Below are 18,314 nucleotides of genomic sequence, written 5' to 3' on the forward strand. Positions count from 1 at the left end.
ACAAGTTCAGTGTGTATATATATGATCTACATATATATGTGTATTTGTGAGTATGTGTATAGACACACACTGAACTTTTTTTTAAAAGGTAGATAAAAATGCTGGAGAAACTCAGCGGATGAGGCAACATCTATGGAGCGAAGGAATAGGTGACGTTTTCGAGACGAGTCCTCACCCAGACCTGCAATATTACCTTTGATTTTTCCAGCATCTGCAGTTCCTTATTAAACACTGAACTTATTTACCCTCACCCGATTATTATAGTGTTTACAGTGTACTATGTGTACATATTCTGTTGGAAGGAACTGCAGAAGCTGGTTCAAAAAGCTGGAAGCTGGTTCAAAAAGCTGGAGTAACTCAGCGGGACAGGCAGCATCTCTGGAGAGAAGGGTCTCGACCCGAAACGTCACCCATTCCTTCCCTCCGGAGATGCTGCCTGTCCCGCTGATTCACTCCAGCTTTTTTGGGTCCATCTCAAGTCAGGTTTATTACAAAAGAACACAAAAATGCTGGAGAAACTCAGCGGGTGCAGCAGCATCTATGGAGCGAAGGAAATAGGTGACGTTTCGGGCCGAAACCCTTCTATGTAACTCATTTCTCTCTCTTTTTCTATCTATATAAAAAAAAACACTAGAAGCAGAAGTAATCGACAATTGAAAATGTTAATCACTGATGTATATGAAAAGTTTTTTTGACTATAATATGTAACTATACTTTATAATATGTCTATTTCTAATAAAAATATTATTTAAAAAAAAAAATTTTTCGTCACATACACATACGAGATGTGCAGTGAAATGAAAAGTGGCAATGCTCGCGGACTTTGTGCCAAAAGACAAACAAACAAACAACAAACTACAAACAGAATGGAGTATGTCTTCTCATGTTCACATATTCAGTTGCGCAGTTGCACGGCAAAAGCATTCATAGCAAAATGATTTGAGTATAGGAGCAGGGAGGTTCTACTGCAGTTGTACAGGGTCTTGGTGAGACCACACCTGGAGTATTGCATACAGTTTTGGTCTCCTAATCTGAGGAAAGACATTCTTGCCATAGAGGGAGTACAGAGATGGTTCACCAGACTGATTCCTGGGATGTCAGGACTTTCATATGAAGAAAGACTGGATAGACTCGGCTTGCACTCGCTAGAATTTAGAAGATTGAGGGGGGATCTTATAGAAACTTACAACATTCTTAAGGGGTTGGACAGGCTAGATGCAGGAAGATTGTTCCCGATGTTGGGGAAGTCCAGAACAAGGGGCCACACACAGTTTAAGGATAAGGGGGAAGTCTTTTAGGACCGAGATGAGAAAATCATTTTTCACACGGAGTGGTGAATCTCTGGAATTCTCTGCCACAGAAGGTAGTTGAGGCCACACAGTTCATTGGCTATATTTAAGAGGGAGTTAGATGTGGCCCTTGTGGCTAAAGGGATCAGGGGGTATGGAGAGAAGGCAGGGATGGGATACTGAGTTGGATGATCAGCCATGATCATATTGAATGGCGGTGCAGGCTCGAAGGGCCGATTGGCCTACTCCTGCACCTATTTTCTATGTTTCTATGTAATTCCGTTGTCCCGTCTGGGACATTCGACAATAAAATGCTCTTGACCCTTGAACCACTGGACACGTCTGCAGCCAGTGGGACAGGTAGCGTGCGACTGAGGGGGACGGACGTGTGCAGTGCTCTCTCCACCGCCGAGCCGCAGAGTGTCACTTGTCATGCAATGTTGAGCTGGCCCCACCCTGTATGATTTGCTTACCACAATGGCCTGAGGTAAATGCACCAGAGACTTGAGTTCAGTCAGGTCAGCTTCAGCCTGGGTGGAAAGAGAAGGCAGCAGTCAGCACTCTCCGCAGCTAGACGGGATGAAAACACCTCGCTGCCCGCCCGCACGGCCAGAAGGGCAATTAGTTAAGAATAAGGGGTGCGCCATTTAGACGTACATATATGCACAAAGGCACACGTACATATATGCACAATAGCACATGCACACATTTCAGTACAGGAAAGATGCAGGAAAAATGTTCCCCATGTTGGGGGAGTCCAGAACCAGGGGTCACACACAGTTTAAGAATAAGGGGTCGGCCATTTAGGACTGTGATGAGGAAAAACTTTTTCACCCAGAGTTGTGAATCTGTGGAATTCTCTGCCACAGACGGCAGTGGAGGCCGATTCACTGGATGTTTTCAAGAGAGAGTTAGATTTAGCTCCTGGGGCTAACGGAATCAAGGGATAGGAGGGAGAAAGCAGGAACGGGGTACTGATTGTGGATGATCAGCCGTGATCATATTGAATGGTGGTGCTGGCTCGAAGGGCCGAATGGCCTCTACTCCTGCACCTGTTGTCTATGGTGATAAGTCTTGCTGAGCTGAACGCAAAACAAAAAGTTTTTGACTGCACTTCAGTACACGCGGTAATAAAGGAACTGTTGAACCATTGAAGTAGCCCATATGGTCTCTACACAGCCTGTCCCACAGTCAAACACTTGCCTCGCGAGTCACAACCAAGGAACATGTTTACCCCTTGGAATCCTGACAGTTATTTACTTTGGGTGCGTTTCTGTTGTCGCTTCGTGAGCCTGGCGAACAAAATGTCCGCCCCCCCTCTCCTCAGTCATGGGGGATGATGTTGGACAGCTCCCCTCTTCACCGTGTGTAGGAAAGAACCGCAGATGCTAGTTTACATCGAAGATACGACACAACATGCTGGAGTAACTCAGCGGGACAGACCGGCGGCATCTCTGGAGAGAAGGAATGGGCGATGTTTCAGGTCGGGACCCTTCTTCAGGCTTGTTGACCGTATGGTCACAAGGACAGTACTCATTCACTCACACTCACTCCCCCACTCACACTTACATACTCACTCTCATTCACACTCAATCACTCACACACACACTTACTCTCTCTCACACTCACTCACTCACTCACTCACTCACTCACACACTCACCCTCACTCACTCCCCCACTCACTCTCACACTCACTCTCACACACTCACTCACACACTCTCTCTCACACTCACTCACTCTCTCACTCACACTCACTCACACACACTCACTCACTCCCCCACTCTCTCACCCACTCATTCACACTCACACTCACATACTCACTCTCACACACTCACACTCACTCACACGCACACTCACTCAGTCACACACTCACTCTCTCTCACACTCACTCACCCTCACTCTCTCCCCCACTCATTCACTCACACTTACATACTCACTCTCATTCACACTCAATCACACACACACACACCTACTCACTCTCTCATTCACACACTCAATCACTCACACTCACTCACACTCACTCTCTCTCTCACACTCACTCACACTCACTCACACACACTCACTCACACACACACACACTCACTCACACACTCACACACACTCACTCACACTCTCTCTCACACACACTCACACTCTCACACTCACACACACACACACTCACTCACTCACACACTCACTCACTCACACTCACACTCACTCACTCTCTCCCACTCACTCTCACACACACACACTCACTCACACTCACACACTCACTCACTCACTCACACTCACACACACACTCACACACACACACCCTCACTCTCTCCCCCACTCATTCACACTCACACTTACATACTCACTCTCATTCACACTCAATCACTCACACACACCTACTCACTCTCTTTCGCACACTCAATCACTCACACTCTCACACTCACTCTCTCTCTCTCTCTCTCACTCTCTCTCTCACACTCACACACACTCACACTCACTCACTCACACGCACTCACTCACACACACACTCACTCACACTCACACACTCACTCTCTCACTCACTCTCACTCACATTCTCACTCTCACACACTCACACACACTCACTCACACTCTCACACACTCACTCTCTCTCACTCCCACATTCACACACACTCACACACTCACTCACTGTCAAGTCTCAGAATCAGTCTGAAGAAGGGTCTCGGTGCGAAAGGTCACCCGTTCCTTCTCTGCAGAGATGCTGCCTGTCCCGCTGAGTGACTCCAGCATTTTGTGTCTGATCCTCTCTTCACCAGTCTGGGCCTCTGTCCAACAAGCAGCAGAGAGCAGATGGAGAGAGTCCGTGGGCCCAGTGAGGGAATTCATTTGCTGCTGAACAGCCCCACTGTCCACACTCCAGTCCCAGGGCAGGGACAGCGTGGGTGAGGCTCCCTCTTTAGTCAGAGGGCGGTGGAGAGGATGTTTCCACTAGTGGGAGAGTCTAGGACTAGAGGTCACAGCCTCAGAAAGAAAGGACGTCCTTTTAGGAAGGAGATGAGGAAGAATTTCTTTAGTCAGAGGGTGGTGAATCTGTGGAATTCTTTGCCGCATAAGGCTGTGGAGGCCACAAGTCAGTGGATATTTTTAAGGCAGAGGTAGATAGATTCTTGATTAGCGCGGGTGTCAGGGGTTTACGGGGAGAAGGCAGGAGAAAGGGGTTGAGCGGGAGAGATAGATCAGCCATGATTGGAATGGCGGAGAAGACTCGATGGGCCGAGTGGCCTAATTCTGCTCCCATCGCTTTAGTTTTCGTTTTTTAGATTTAGAGATGCAGCGCGGAAACAGGCCCTTCGGCCCATCGGGTTCCGTGCCGACCAGCGATCCCCGCACACTAACGCTGCCCTACACACACTAGGGACAATTTACACTTTGAACGGGCCAATTAACCTACAAACCTGCACGTCTTTTGGAGTGTGAGAGGAAACCGGATGTCTCGGAGAGAACCCAACGCAGGTCACGGGGTGAAGGTACAAACTCTGTAAGGACGCGCCCGTGGCCGGGATCGAACACGGCGCTGCAGGCAGCAACGCCACCGTGCCGCTCTCATGGCCTTGCGGAAGCTCACGTTACCTTCTCCCAGTCTCCTTCCGTCACGTGATTGCGAAACTTGGTGGCCGACGGGTGCTCCAGGCTGCAGCCCGTCTCCTGCATCAGCTGTTCCACCGTTTGGCTGGAGAGAGAGAGGGAGAGAGAGCCACGTTTATTTATATAGCACATTTAAAAAACACAACTCTCGTTGGCCAAAGTGCTTTACATTTGTTATAAGAATAGTATAGACAAACAAACTACATACATATATACATATAGCCCTCGCTCAGTGGACGTCAGGAAAGGCTTGGGAGTATAGATAAGATTTTAGTCTTGACTTAAAGGAGTCGATGGAGGGGGCTGTTCGTTCTGATAAGCTTATGCCTAGACCGCGGGATATTCAGCAGCCCCAAGTTGGCTGATCTGAGGGACCTGGAGGTGGAGTGGTGGGTGAGAAGGCAGCAGCCATGTCAGCAGCGTGTCAGTTTTTTTAACCTTTTTTTATTTTTTAGTATGTTTTAAAGTATGTATTTTGTGTTTCTTTGTGTGGGGGGGTAAGGGGGAAACCGCTTTTTCCAGGTCGCCTCCCCCGTGGCCTAACATCAAGGATCGGCGCGGCCTTTCCCGGAGACACGCCCGGGGCTTCAGCGGCGGGCGCAGCGTGGACTCTCGGCGTTGAGCGGGTGAGCCCTCGCTGGGGCTCGCTGGAGGGGAGCGCTCCGTTTCGCTGGCCCGGGGCAGTCGGCAGCCTGAAGCCGCAGCCTGAAGTCGCGGTCTGCAGAGCTCCAGCTGGTGCGGCGTCTACAGCCCGGGATCCCTCGTGGGGGACCCGGGGGAAGAAGAAGCCATCACTGCCGGGGGTCTGGCATGGACTTACCATCACCCCTGGAGGGGAGCTTCTACCACCGGCCCTGCAGTCTACGGTGCTTCTGGCTGCGGCGGAGACTTTAAATCTCGACCGATCGGCCTACACCATCTTAAAGCCGCGGTCTCCGGTGAGGAAGAGCCAATCCTGGACTGACTTTGGACTCTGGTCCTGTCCACGGGGGGGGAATGGAGGAGGACTGGCCAAATTTTGTGCCTTCCACCACAGTGATGAATGCTGTGGTGGATGTTTGTGTTACAGTTTTATTGTGGTTGTGTGTTCTTTATCATTGTACTGCTGCTGACAACCCAAATTTCCACCGACCCTGGTTGTGTGGCAATAAATTATATCTATCTCTATCTTTTAATGTAGGAGGGGGCAAGCCCATTGAGGGCATTGTAGACATGGAGGAGGGTCTTGAAAAGTATACGGAACCGCACAGGGAGCCAGTGGCGAGCGGCCAGGATCGGGGTGATGTGGTCCATTTTTCGGGTGCCCGTCAGGAGCCTCGCTGCGGCGTTTTGGACCAGTTGCAGGCGGGACAGGAGACAGAGAGTGACGAAGATGATGAAGTGGGTCAGACCGGGCCGAGGGACGAGCAGAAACACCGTTTAACTGAATAACTTTTCGGCTTTAGAGAGACAGCGCAGAAACAGGACCTTCGGCCCACCGAGTCCGCGCCGACAAGCACTATCCTACACGCACACCAGGGACAATGTTACAATTTACCGACGCCTGTTAACCTGCAAACCTTGTAAGTCAGGGGTCGGCAAACTACGGCAACCCCTGGGCCGAATGCAGCCCGCAACCCGAATTAAACCGGCCCGCAGGCGGATTTTTTTCCCCCGTAATCATCCGGCTCGCCGAGCGCCAGGCTCTGGCTGTACCGCCTCCTGCGCAAAGCCGCTGGCACGGCCCAGCACCTTCTATGAACACGTTTAAGAAAGAAGGTAGACAGAATTGCTGGAGAAACTCAGCAGGTGTGGCAGCATCTGTGGAGCGAAGGAAAGAGCCAACTTTTCGGGCCGAAACCCTTCGTCAGACCCAGAATCAGTCTGTGCTAGCTCCGTAGATGCTGCCGCACCCGCTCAGTTTCTCCAGCAATTTTGTCTACCTTCGATTCTCCAGCATCCAAACATTCCTTCTTGAACGTTTAAGAAAGAACTGCAGATGCTGGAAAAATCGAAGGTAGACAAAAAATGCTGGAGAAACTCAGTGGGTGGGACATGCAAGGATTGCAATGATGCTGCCTCACCCGCTGAGTTTCTCCAGTATTTATGTCTACTTTCTGTGAAGGCATGATTTGATGCCTGCCATCCGGGGCTGGATCCGTGTGTACTCGTGATGGATGTGGCCCGCCATCCGCTCACAGACCTGCGCCCGGCCCCAATGCAGAACAAGGTTGCCCACCGCTGCTGCACGTCTTTGGAATGTAGAGTCAAACCGGAGCACCTGGAGAACGCCCATGCAGGTCACGGGGAGAACGTGCAAACTCCGTACAGGCAGCACCCGTGGTCAGGATCGAACCCGGGACTCTGGCGCTGTGAGGCAGCGACTTTACCCACTGCGCTGCCCAGAGAATGAGAGAATGCTGCCTGGAAAAGAGGGTTTCGGCCGCGGGGAAGAGGTTGGATAGACTTTGGATTGTTTTCTCTGGAAATAAGTCGGAGGTCAAACGGAGACGTGTGTGAGAAGGCGCTGGTTTACGCCAAAGAGACACAAAATGCTGGAGTCGCTCAGCGGGACAGGCAGCAGGGTCTCGGTCCCGAAACGTCACCCGTTCCTTCTCTCCATGCTTAATGGAGATATGCGGGGCACATGGAGAGTAGTGGGGGTGTGTGGAGTGCGCTGCCTGGGTTGGTGGTCAAAGTAGATACGACAATGGTGTTGCATCGTGTACCTGTCCACGTTCTCCACAGATGCTGCATGTCTGACCCACTGAGTTACTCCAGCACTTTGTATCTAACTGGGCATCAGGTTTGGCACACACATTGTGGGACGGACAGAGCTTTCCTGTCCTGTGTCGGAAGGAACTGCAGATGCTGGTTTAAACCGAAGATGGGCACAAAATGCTGGAGTAACTCAGCGGGACGGGCAGTGTCTCTGGAGAGAAAGGATGGGAGTACGTTTCGGGGGTCAAGGCCCTTCTTCAGACCAGAAACATCTCCCATTCCTTCTCTCCAGAGATGCTGCCCGTCCAGCTGAGTTACCATGGGAGGTGTCTGCCTTCAGTTTTAAACCAGCATCTGCATTTCCTTCCAACACACTCCTGCCCGATCTAATGCCAGTCCCATCAGCGCACGGGTGAACAGTGCCATATGCTGGGCAGCGTTTATTCATTCTACGCTGCACCCTGTTCAACAGGAGGATCCCTCGTTTCAGCTGCCAGACGCCATGTGACGTTCCCTCGTACAGCAGAGGAAGGGACGTCCTGGTTAATCACGCTCACTGCCACGTGGGACCCTCCTGTCTCCGACACCATCAGCTCCCCCAATTACTAACGAGGATATTGGGAGGCAGACACAAGCTGCTGGAGTAACTCAACGGCACGGTGGCGCAGCGGTAGAGTCGCTGCTTTACAGCGAATGCAGCGCCGGAGACCCGGGATCGATCCCGATCACGGGCGCTTGTCTGTACGTTCTCCCCGTGGGGTTTCTCCACGATCTTCGGTTTCCCCCCACACTACAAAGACGTACAGGTTTATAGGTTAATTGGTCTGGTGTAAATGTAAAAACTGTCCCAAGGATAGTGTTGCGTGCGGGGATCGCTGGTCGGCACGGACCCAGTGGGCTGAAGGGCCTGTTTCCGCGCTGTATCTCTAAACTAAACTGAAGTCAGCAGCACAAGTTGCATCTCTGGACAGAAGGAATGAGCCATGTTTCGGGTGGAGACCCTTCTTCAGCCTGATGTCAGGGGAGAGGGAGATACATAGATAAGGAAGTGTAAGGTGCGAAAATAGGAGAAAGGGAATGTGACACATGCAATGGCAATAAGGCATTCTGATTCTGAGATCAAGGAAAAGACACATGGCAATTTGGGACGTGGGAGGGAACCGGAGCACCGCGCCGTTGCACGGGGAGATAGCGTGCAAACTCCACACTGTGGCGAACGGACCATCTAAACCGAAGATCCTACAGCGAGCAAGATAGTCCACTCGACCAAAAAGACATAGTACGGTCATGGGCAGATTCATGGGTCATTTTCGCCCCCATTTGCGTAACCGGCTTCCGTCTCCGCACCAGAGATCCCGTAGGATAATAGAGCGGCGACGGAGGCCGGTTACGGAAACATCCTCGTAAAAATAAAAGTTATTTGGGAAAAATCTTCTCCACATTTTCAGAATTTAAATTTATTAACACAAACTGTTCCCCCGCAACGTTACACTGCGGGTCGGGTCGGGTCGGGTTACTGAAATGGATGAAAAAAAGGCCCACGTTCCGCTCCGTTGCGTACTACACGTCAGCCCATTTCTTTAGCAGGAGTGGTTTATCTTGCTCCGCTATAGGATCTTTGATCTAAACAGCATGAAGACAAGACACAGCCTGCTGGAGTAGCTGCTTTATCCTGTGTCTATACGCTGTAGACGGCTCGACTGTAATCGTGTATTGTCTTTCCGCCGACTGGTTAGCTTTTCACTGTACACGTGACAATAAGTGGAACCAAAACTGAACGTAATCACTGCTAGCATCTCTGGGGAGAAGGAAGGGGAAGATGTTTCAGGTCGAGACCCTTCTTCAGACTCTGAACAGTGTTATCGGTTACAAAGAGATACATGGCCAAATGACTCGTCCCACCCCAGTCCTTCCCCCTTCTCCCCGCTCCCGTCCGGCAGGAGGTACAGTAGCTTGAAATCGCGCGCCACCGTCAGACTCAGGAACTGCTTCTTCTCCTCTTATGGAACGGTCCTTCGGTACTGTCCGATTCACCACGATCTCTAAGCTTTTGTTGCGTGCTATCCAGTTGGCGGAAAGACAATACATGATTACAATCGAGCCGTATATATACAGTGTCCAGGTTAGGAGAGATAGATTAGCCATGAATGGACGGCGTAGACTTGATGGGCCGAATGGCCTAATTCTGCTCCTGTTACTTATGACTCCGTCCACTCCCTCTTCTCCTAAAAGGTGTAGAAGTGTGAAAACGCACGCACGCACACACCTCCAGATTCAGGGACAGTTTCTTCCCAGCTGTTATCAGGCGACTGAACCGTCCTCTCACCAACTAGAGAGCGGTCCTGAGCTACTATCTACCCCATTGGAGACCCTCGGACTATCTGTAATTGGACTCTATCTTGCCCTCAACATTATTCAGGTTATTCCCATGGTCTTATATATCTGTACACTGTAGACGGCTCGATTGTAATCGTGTGTTGTCTTCCGCTGACTGAAGCTTTTCACTGTACCTCGTTAGACGTGACTATAAACTAAACTAAATCTCACGGTGCTCTGGTTCCCTCCCACATCCCAAACACACGCGGGGCAGCGGTGCAGCGGTAGATTCGCTGCCTCACAGCACCAGGGACCCAGGTTCGATCCCGGCCACGGGTGCTTGTCTGTACGTTCCCCTGGAGAGGTTTTCGCCGAGATCGTCAGTTCCCTCCCACACCCCAAAGACGTGCAGGACCGCTGGTCGGCGCGGACCCAGCGGGCCGTTTCCCACGCTGTCAAGAGGGCGCCGTTTAAGGACAAGCGGGAAGTCTGTTTGGACCGAGATGAGACATTTTTTTTCTCACACAGAGAGTGGTGAATCTCTGGAATTCTCTGCCACAGAGAGTAGTTGAGGCCACAGTTCATTGGCTATATTAAAGAGGGAGTTAGATGTGGCCTTTGTTGCTAAAAGGGTCAGGGGGTATGGAGAGAAGGCAGGTACAGGATAGAAACATAGAAAATAGGTGCAGGAGTAGGCCATTCGTCCCTTCGAGCCTGCACCGCCATTCAATATGATCATGGCTGATCGTCCAACTCAGTACCCATCCCTGCCTTCTCTCCATACCTCTTGATCAATTTAGCCACAAGGGCCACATCTAACTCCCTCTGAGATACTGAGTTGGATGATCAGCCATGATCATATTGAATGGCGGTGCAGGCTGGATGGGCCGAATGGCCTACTCCTGCACCTATTGTCAATGTGTCTATGTTTCTACGTCTCTCTAAACTAAGCTAGACGTGCGGAACGGTTTATGGTCCAAATATAGAAAGCACTAACAAGAACAATTATAAAGTGTAATGGGAAGATGGCCTATTTCCACAGAGCGCTGGAATATTTGGGGTAGAAGCTCTACTATGGTTAACTAAAGCTCTGGAGAGATGCTGGTGAAATACTGCACATGTACAGCGCTGGATCAGGCCCTCCAGCCCCACAGTGTCCGTGCCCAACGAGACGCCAGGTTCAGAATCTCCGCAGCCCGCACCTGATGCAATAGTTGAGTTCAGCTGAGAGATGCAGCGAGGATACGGGGCCTTCGACCCGGCGTTTCCGCGACGACCAACACTGTCCTAGACGCTGGGGACAATTTACCTGCAAGGGGCCAATTAACCTACAAACCAACCTGCACGTCTTTGGGATGTGGGAGGAAACCGCAGTCACAGTGAGGCAGGAAACATGTTCCCGATGTTTAAGAAGGAACTGCAGATGCTGGAGAATCGAAGGTACACAAAAAAGCTGGAGAAACTCAGCGGGTGCAGCAGCATCTATGGAGCGAAGGAAATAGGCAACATTTCGGGTCGAAACCCTTCTTCAGACATGTTCCCGATGTTGGGGGAGTCCAGAACCAGGGGGCCACTCACACACAGTTTAAGAATAAGGAGTAAGCCATTTAGAACGCAGACGAGGAAACACTTTTTCTCACAGAGAGTGGTGAGTCTGTGGAATTCTCTGCCTCAGGCCGGTTCTCTGGATGCTTTCAAGAGAGAGAGAGATAGGGCTCTTAAAGATAGCAGAGTCAGGGGATATGGGGAGAAGGCAGGAACAGGGTACTGAATGGGGATGATCAGCCATGATCACATTGAATGGCGGTGCTGGCTCGAAGGGCCGAATGGCCTACTCCTGCACCTGTTGTCTATTGTCTATTGTGAGAATGTGCACAGCTTCAATGAGGTCCCCTACTCGTTCGCCTAAGCTACAGCGAGCACAGGCCCATAGTCGTTAAACGCTCCCCGGGATCATTCTCATAAACCTCCTCTTGACCCCCCTCCCCTCCTCTAGAAGAGCCAGCGCACACCCACTCCCTCAGATACGGGTCCCCAAAACTGCCCACAATATGCCTTATGGAGCTTCAGCATGACTTTGTTAAGGGGTCACAGTTTAAGGATAAGGGGGAAATCTTTTAGGACAGAGATAGGGAAAACATTTTTCACCCAGAGAGTGGTGAAACTGTGGAATTCTCTGCCGCAGAAGGTAGTTGAGGCCACAGTTCATTGGCTATATTTAAGAGGGAGTTAGATGTGGCCCTTGTGGCTAAAGGGATCGGGGGGTATGGAGAGAAGGCAGGGATGGGATACTGAGTTGGATGATCAGCCATGATCATATTGAATGGCGGTGCAGGCTCGAAGGGCCGAATGGCCTACTCCTGCACCTATTGTCTATGTTTCTATGTCATGGAGGGCTGTGTTGTCCAGGATGCTCCGTATCTCTATTCTCCAAGATGCTGCCTGACCTACTGAGTTACTGCAGCTTTTTGTGTCTTATCAGGTTCCTGGCCCACCCATTGTTGGCAAGGGAAGCTATGATCTCCAGGGAAACAATCTAAAAAGCCTCATGTGTACGAAAGAACTGCAGATGCTGGTTTAAATTGAAGATATTCACAAAGTGCTGGCCTACTCCTACACCTATTTTCTATGTTTCGTTATGTGAGTGGATGGACTTCAAAAGCTAAAGAGTGAAGGATAGACACAAAATGGTGGAGTAACTCAGCGGGCGAGGCAGCATCATCCCTGGAGAGAAGGAATTGGAGACCCTTCACTGACGACCACTCCACTAATGGCTGGCTGATTCTCTTCGATATCCTGTTACCTGGGTGGCTTTCCTCAGAGATCTTCAGTTTCCTCCCACACTCCAAAGTTGTACAGGTTTGCAGGTTAATTGGCTTGGTGTAAATGTAAAATTGTCCCTGGTGTGTAGGTTAGTGCTGGTGTGCGGGGATCGCTGGTCGGCGCGGACTCGGTGGGCCAAAGGGCCTGCTTCTGCACTGAATAGACACACGAGGGATCCCGCTCCAGGATGGCGAGTCCCCGCCGCGCCCGCGGTAGAAGTTGTCCGCGGGCCGGCGGTCGGAGCTCTTCTCCTCCTGGGTCCCCAACGAGGGATCCCAGGCCCAGGACTGGCGACCCCCGTCATGGGCTCTCCCGCTCCGCGACGAAAGCGTCCTCGCTGCGCCCGCTGCTGAAGCTGAAGCCCCATGTGAAAGGCCGCAGCGATCCTTGCCGTTAGGCCATGGGGGAGGCGGCATGGAAAAAGTCACCTCTCCATGGAGGAGACGACCAAAACGGTCCCCCCCCCCCGTAGGTTTAGGGTGAGGTGGAAAACGTTTGAATAAGAATCTTTAATAATGTTTTAATAATAATATTTAATAATAAGAATGTTTTAATAATAATATTTAATAATGAGGGCCATCTTTTTCACACACAGGGTGGTGGGTGTATGGAACAAGCTGCCAGAGGAGGTAGTTGAGACAAGGACTATCCCAACGTTTAAGAAAATGGATTTAGGCCAAATGCAGGCAGGTGGGACTAGTGCAGATGGCACATGTTGGCCCGTGTGGGCAAGTTGGGCCGAAGGGCCTGTTTCCACACTGTATCAATGACTATGACTACGATAGTGAACACAAATCAGTAAAAGAACAATTTACCACCACCCCGATGCCAGATATCCTCCTGGTCTCAGAGGCGACCAAAAACATCGTCTTGTTGGAACTGACAGTGCCGCGGGAGGACCGTCTGGAGGAGGCCCACAGGAGGAAGATGGCCAAGTATGAAGAGCTGGTCATAGACTGCCGTAAGCAGGGCTGGAAGGCAAGGTGTATGCCCATCGAGGTTGGCTGCAGAGGTTTTGCAGGGCAATCGCTCTACAAAGCCTTGAGTGCACTGGGCATCAACGGAGTGGCGAGGAGAAGGGCCATCGAGAACACCACAGAGGCAGCGGAGAAGGCCTCGAGATGGCTCTGGATCAGGAGAGGGGGTCCATGGGGAGCAGCTAATGCCACCTGAACACAAGTCGTGGTCTGATCAACCACGGCTGGGTCGCCTGGGTGAGGGTGTCTGATGTTGAAAGACCTGAAACACCCAATGACCCCAGGTTACATCACTGATGATGTGTTCAGGAGCATCTATCGATGTATTTGTATCAATGGGATATGGAAAACCTCTTAAGCTTCAAGAGGTTGTGGTTTGGAAAGGAGACGTGCGGGGCAAGATATATATTGTTTACACACAGACGGTGATGGGTGCCTGGATACAAGGATTTGAGTATAGGAGCAGGGAGGTTCTACTGCAGTTGTACAGGGTCTTGGTGAGACCACACCTGGAGTATTGCGTACAGTTTTGGTCTCCAAATCTGAGGAAGGACATTATTGCCATAGAGGGAGTGCAGAGAAGGTTCACCAGACTGATTCCTGGGATGTCAGGACTTTCTTATGAAGAAAGACTGGATAGACTTGGTTTATACTCTCTAGAATTTAGGAGATTGAGAGGGGATCTTACAGAAACTTACAAAATTCTTAAGGGGTTGGACAGGCTAGATGCAGGAAGATTGTTCCCGATGTTGTGGAAGTCCAGGACAAGGGGTCACAGCTTAAGGATAAGGGGGAAATCTTTTAAAACCGAGATGAGAAAAACTTTTTTCACACAGAGAGTGGTGAATCTGTGGAACTCTCTGCCACAGAGGGTAGTTGAGGCCACAGTTCATTGGCCATATTTAAGAGGGAGTTAGATGTGGCCCTTGTGGCTAAAGGGGATCAGGGGGTATGGAGAGAAGGCAGGGACGGGATACTGAGTTGGATGATCAGCCACGATCATATTGAATGGCGGTGCAGGCTCGAAGGGCCGAATGGCCTACTCCTGCACCTCATTTCTATGTTTCTATACAAAGCCAGGAGCGTTGGTGGAAGCAGGTACAATAGAGATGACTATGTTCAGTTCAGTTTAGTTCACTGTCATGTGTACCGAGCTACAGTGAGAAGCTTTTGTTGCGTGCAATCCAGTCAGCGGAAAGACAATATATGATTACAATCGAGCCACTGTGTGGATATATGATGAACCAATACATTTTAGTGCAAGGTAAAGCCAGCAAAATCTCATCAAGTGTTTAAGAAGGCACTGGAAAATGCTGGTAGATCGAAATGCTGGAGAAACTCAGCGGGTGAGGCAGCATCTATGGAGCGAAGGAAATAGGCAGCGTTTCGGGTCGAGACCCTTCTTCAGATTGATCAGATCTAAAGTCTGATCAAGGATGGTCCAAGGATCACCAATGAGGTAGATTAAGATCGGTTGTTCCAGATGTGGACTCCTATATATCGGTGAGACGCAGGCTCGGCGCTCGTTCCGCAGAACACAGTCCGCCTAGACCTACCCGATCTCACGGTTGCCAACCACTTCAACTCCCCCTCCCATTCCCACACTGATCTTTTTGTCCTGGGCCTCCTCCACTGTCAGAGTGAGGCCCAGCGCAAATTGGAGGAGCAGCATCTCGTATTTCACTTGGGGCAGCTCACACCCCAGCGGTGTGAACATTGACTTCTCTAACTTCAAGTAGCCCTTGCTTTCCCTCTCTCTCCATCCCCTCCCCCTTCCCAGTTCTCCCACCAGTCTGACTGTCTCCGACCACATTTTATCTCTGCACCGCCCACTCCCCTGACATCAGTCTGAAGAAGGGCCTCGACCCGAAACGTCGCCCATTCCTTCTCTCCAGAGATGCTGCCTGTCCCGCTGAGTTACTCCAGCACTTTGTGAATATCTTCGATTTAAACCAGCATCTGCAGTTCTTTCGTACACATGAGGCTTTTTAGATTGTTTCCCTGGAGATCATAGCTTCCCGTGCCAACAATGGGTGGGCCAGGAACCTGATAAGACACAAAAAGCTGCAGTAACTCAGTAGGTCAGGCAGCATCTTGGAGAATAGAGATACGGAGCATCCTGGACAACACAGCCCTCCATGACATAGAAACATAGACAATAGGTGCAGGAGTAGGCCATTCGGCCCTTCGAGCCTGCACCGCCATTCAATATGATCATGCCTGATCATCCAACGAATGCATTTCGTTGTCTCTGTACTGTACACTGACAATGACAATTAAAATTGAATCTGAATCTGAATCTGAACTCAGTATCCCATCCCTGCCTTCTCTCCATACCCCCGATCCCTTTAGCCACAAGGGTCACATCTAACTCCCTCTTAAATATAGCCAATGAACTGTGGCCTCAACTACCTTCTGTGGCAGAGAATTCCACAGATTCACCACTCTCTGTGTAAAAAAATGATTTTCTCATCTCGGTCCAAAAAGACTTCCCTCTTATCCTTAAACTGACCCCTTGTTCTGGACTTCCCCAACATCGGGAATAATCTTCCTGCATCTAGCCTGTCCAACCCCTTAAGAATTTTGTAAGTTTCTATAAGACCCCCCCCCTTTTGTTTTGTTTTCTGTTTCTTGTTTTTTGTACTAAATTATATGTATGCACTGAGTACGAGCTGCTTTTAATCTCATTGTACATGTATAGTGCCAATAAATGGCATATCTATATATCTAGACCCCCCCTCAATCTTCTAAATTCTAGCGAGTACAAGCCGAGTCTATCCAGTCTTTCTTCATATGAAAGTCCTGCCATCCCAGGAATCAGTCTGGTGAACCTTCTCTGTACTCCCTCTATGGCAAGAATGTCTTTCCTCAGATTAGGAGACCAAAACTGTACGCAATACTCCAGGTGTGGTCTCACCAAGACCCTGTACAACTGCAGTAGAACCTCCCTGCTCCTATACTCAATGTGCTATTCTAGCGCGCTATTCACGCAAGACTAATATGCAGGTGCAGTGAGTAATTAAGAAAGCCAGCAGAATGCCATTATTTATTGCTCGTGGCAATGAATACAGAAGTGGGAAAGTTAGGAGTCAATTATACAGGGAATTGGCGAGATTAATCAGGGTAATGCATCGAGTGTCAGTCTCCTTATTTAAGAAATGCTAATCCATTGGAAGCAAGGTAAAAAGTTTAAGAAGGAACTGCAGATGCTGGAAAATCAAAGTTACTGGAGAAACTCAGCAGTCGCTGCCTCAAAACGGCTGGCAGTATCATCAAAGACCCACACACCATCCTGGCCACACACTCATCTCCCTGCTACCTTCAGGTATAAGGTACAGGAGCCTGAAGACTGCAACGACCAGGTTCAGGAATAGCTACTTCCCCACAGCCATCAGGCTGTTAAACCTGGCTCGGACAAAACTCTGATTATTAATAACCCATTATCTGTTATTTGCACTTCATCAGTTTATTTATCCATTTGTGTATATATTTATATTATGGTATATGGACACACTGATCTGTTTTGTAGTAAATTCAGATTCAGATTCAGATTCAATTTAATTGTTATTGTCAGTGTACAGTACAGAGACAACGAAATGCATTACTATGCATCACTAAATGCCTACTATGTTCTGTGTGCTGAAGCAAAGCAAGAATTTCATTGTCCTATACAGGGCAGTTCCCTCTTAAACACTGACAATAAACTCACTTGACTTGAGGTGAGGCAGCATCTATGGAGCGAAGGAAATAGGCAACGTTTCGGGTCTGAAGAAGGGTTTCGGCCCGAAACGTCGCCTATTTTCTTCGCTCCATGAATGCTGCCTCACCTGCCGCTGAGTTTCTCCAGCATTTTTTGTCTACCTTCCTTTGGAAGCGGTTCTGTCGAGGTTTATGCGGGAGAAATCTTACGAGGAAGGATCAGACAATCGAGGCTCAGGTCCTCTTGAGATTGGAAGAGCGAAATGCAAGAAAGTGGGGGCGGCACGGTGGTGGAGCTGCAACCCCGGTTCGATCCTGACCACGGGTGCTGTCTGTAAGGAGTTTGCACGTTCTCCCCGTGACCGTGTGGCAATGGGTTTCCTCCCACACTCCAAAGATGTACATGTTAATTGGCTCCGGTATTGTACATTTTTCCCTAGTGTGTAGGGCGTTGCTAGTGTGCCCATGTCCCCAAAAAGGAATATCTGAAGGGCGGATTTTATTTCTAGAGATACAGTGTATCTGTAACTCTAAACAGGCCCTTCAGCCCATCGAGTCCACGCGGACCAACAATCACCGCCCTTCACACTAGGGAAAATGTACAATATTACCATGTACGATTAACATGTACATCTTCGGAGCGTGGGGGGAAACCGATGCTGCACACGTTCTATTCTGCACACAAAGAACACTTTACAAAAGCCAATTAACCTACAAAACAGAGAACGCGGAGAAAACACTGCAATGCTTCTTCTTTTTCAAGAAACCAGAACGAGGGATGGAACTCTGGTTTCCTCCCACACTACAACCATGTACAGGTTGTGAGGTTAATTGGCTGGGTATAATTGTAATCTGTATCGGAGTGTGTATCGGATGGCGGGCTATGAGGGCTATATGGCCTGTTTCCACGCTG

The 18,314-nt window shown here is 49.8% G+C and overlaps 1 protein-coding gene across 1 annotated transcript in view; it reads right to left on the minus strand.

The window, feature by feature from the left end:
* LOC129693581 (WD repeat-containing protein 26-like) overlaps positions 1 to 18,314 on the minus strand; it is a 93,681-nt gene that overhangs the window by 36,523 nt on the left and 38,844 nt on the right. The window contains exons 2-3 of the mRNA XM_055630380.1: positions 4,872 to 4,971; positions 1,763 to 1,819 (exon numbers count right to left, since the gene is read on the minus strand). Of these exons, the coding sequence (XP_055486355.1) occupies positions 1,763 to 1,819; positions 4,872 to 4,971 (157 nt within the window). The remainder of the gene's footprint in view (positions 1 to 1,762; positions 1,820 to 4,871; positions 4,972 to 18,314) is intronic.

This window comes from Leucoraja erinacea, unplaced genomic scaffold (assembly GCF_028641065.1).
Source record: "Leucoraja erinacea ecotype New England unplaced genomic scaffold, Leri_hhj_1 Leri_354S, whole genome shotgun sequence".
In the NCBI taxonomy this organism is placed as follows: Eukaryota; Metazoa; Chordata; class Chondrichthyes; order Rajiformes; family Rajidae; genus Leucoraja; species Leucoraja erinaceus.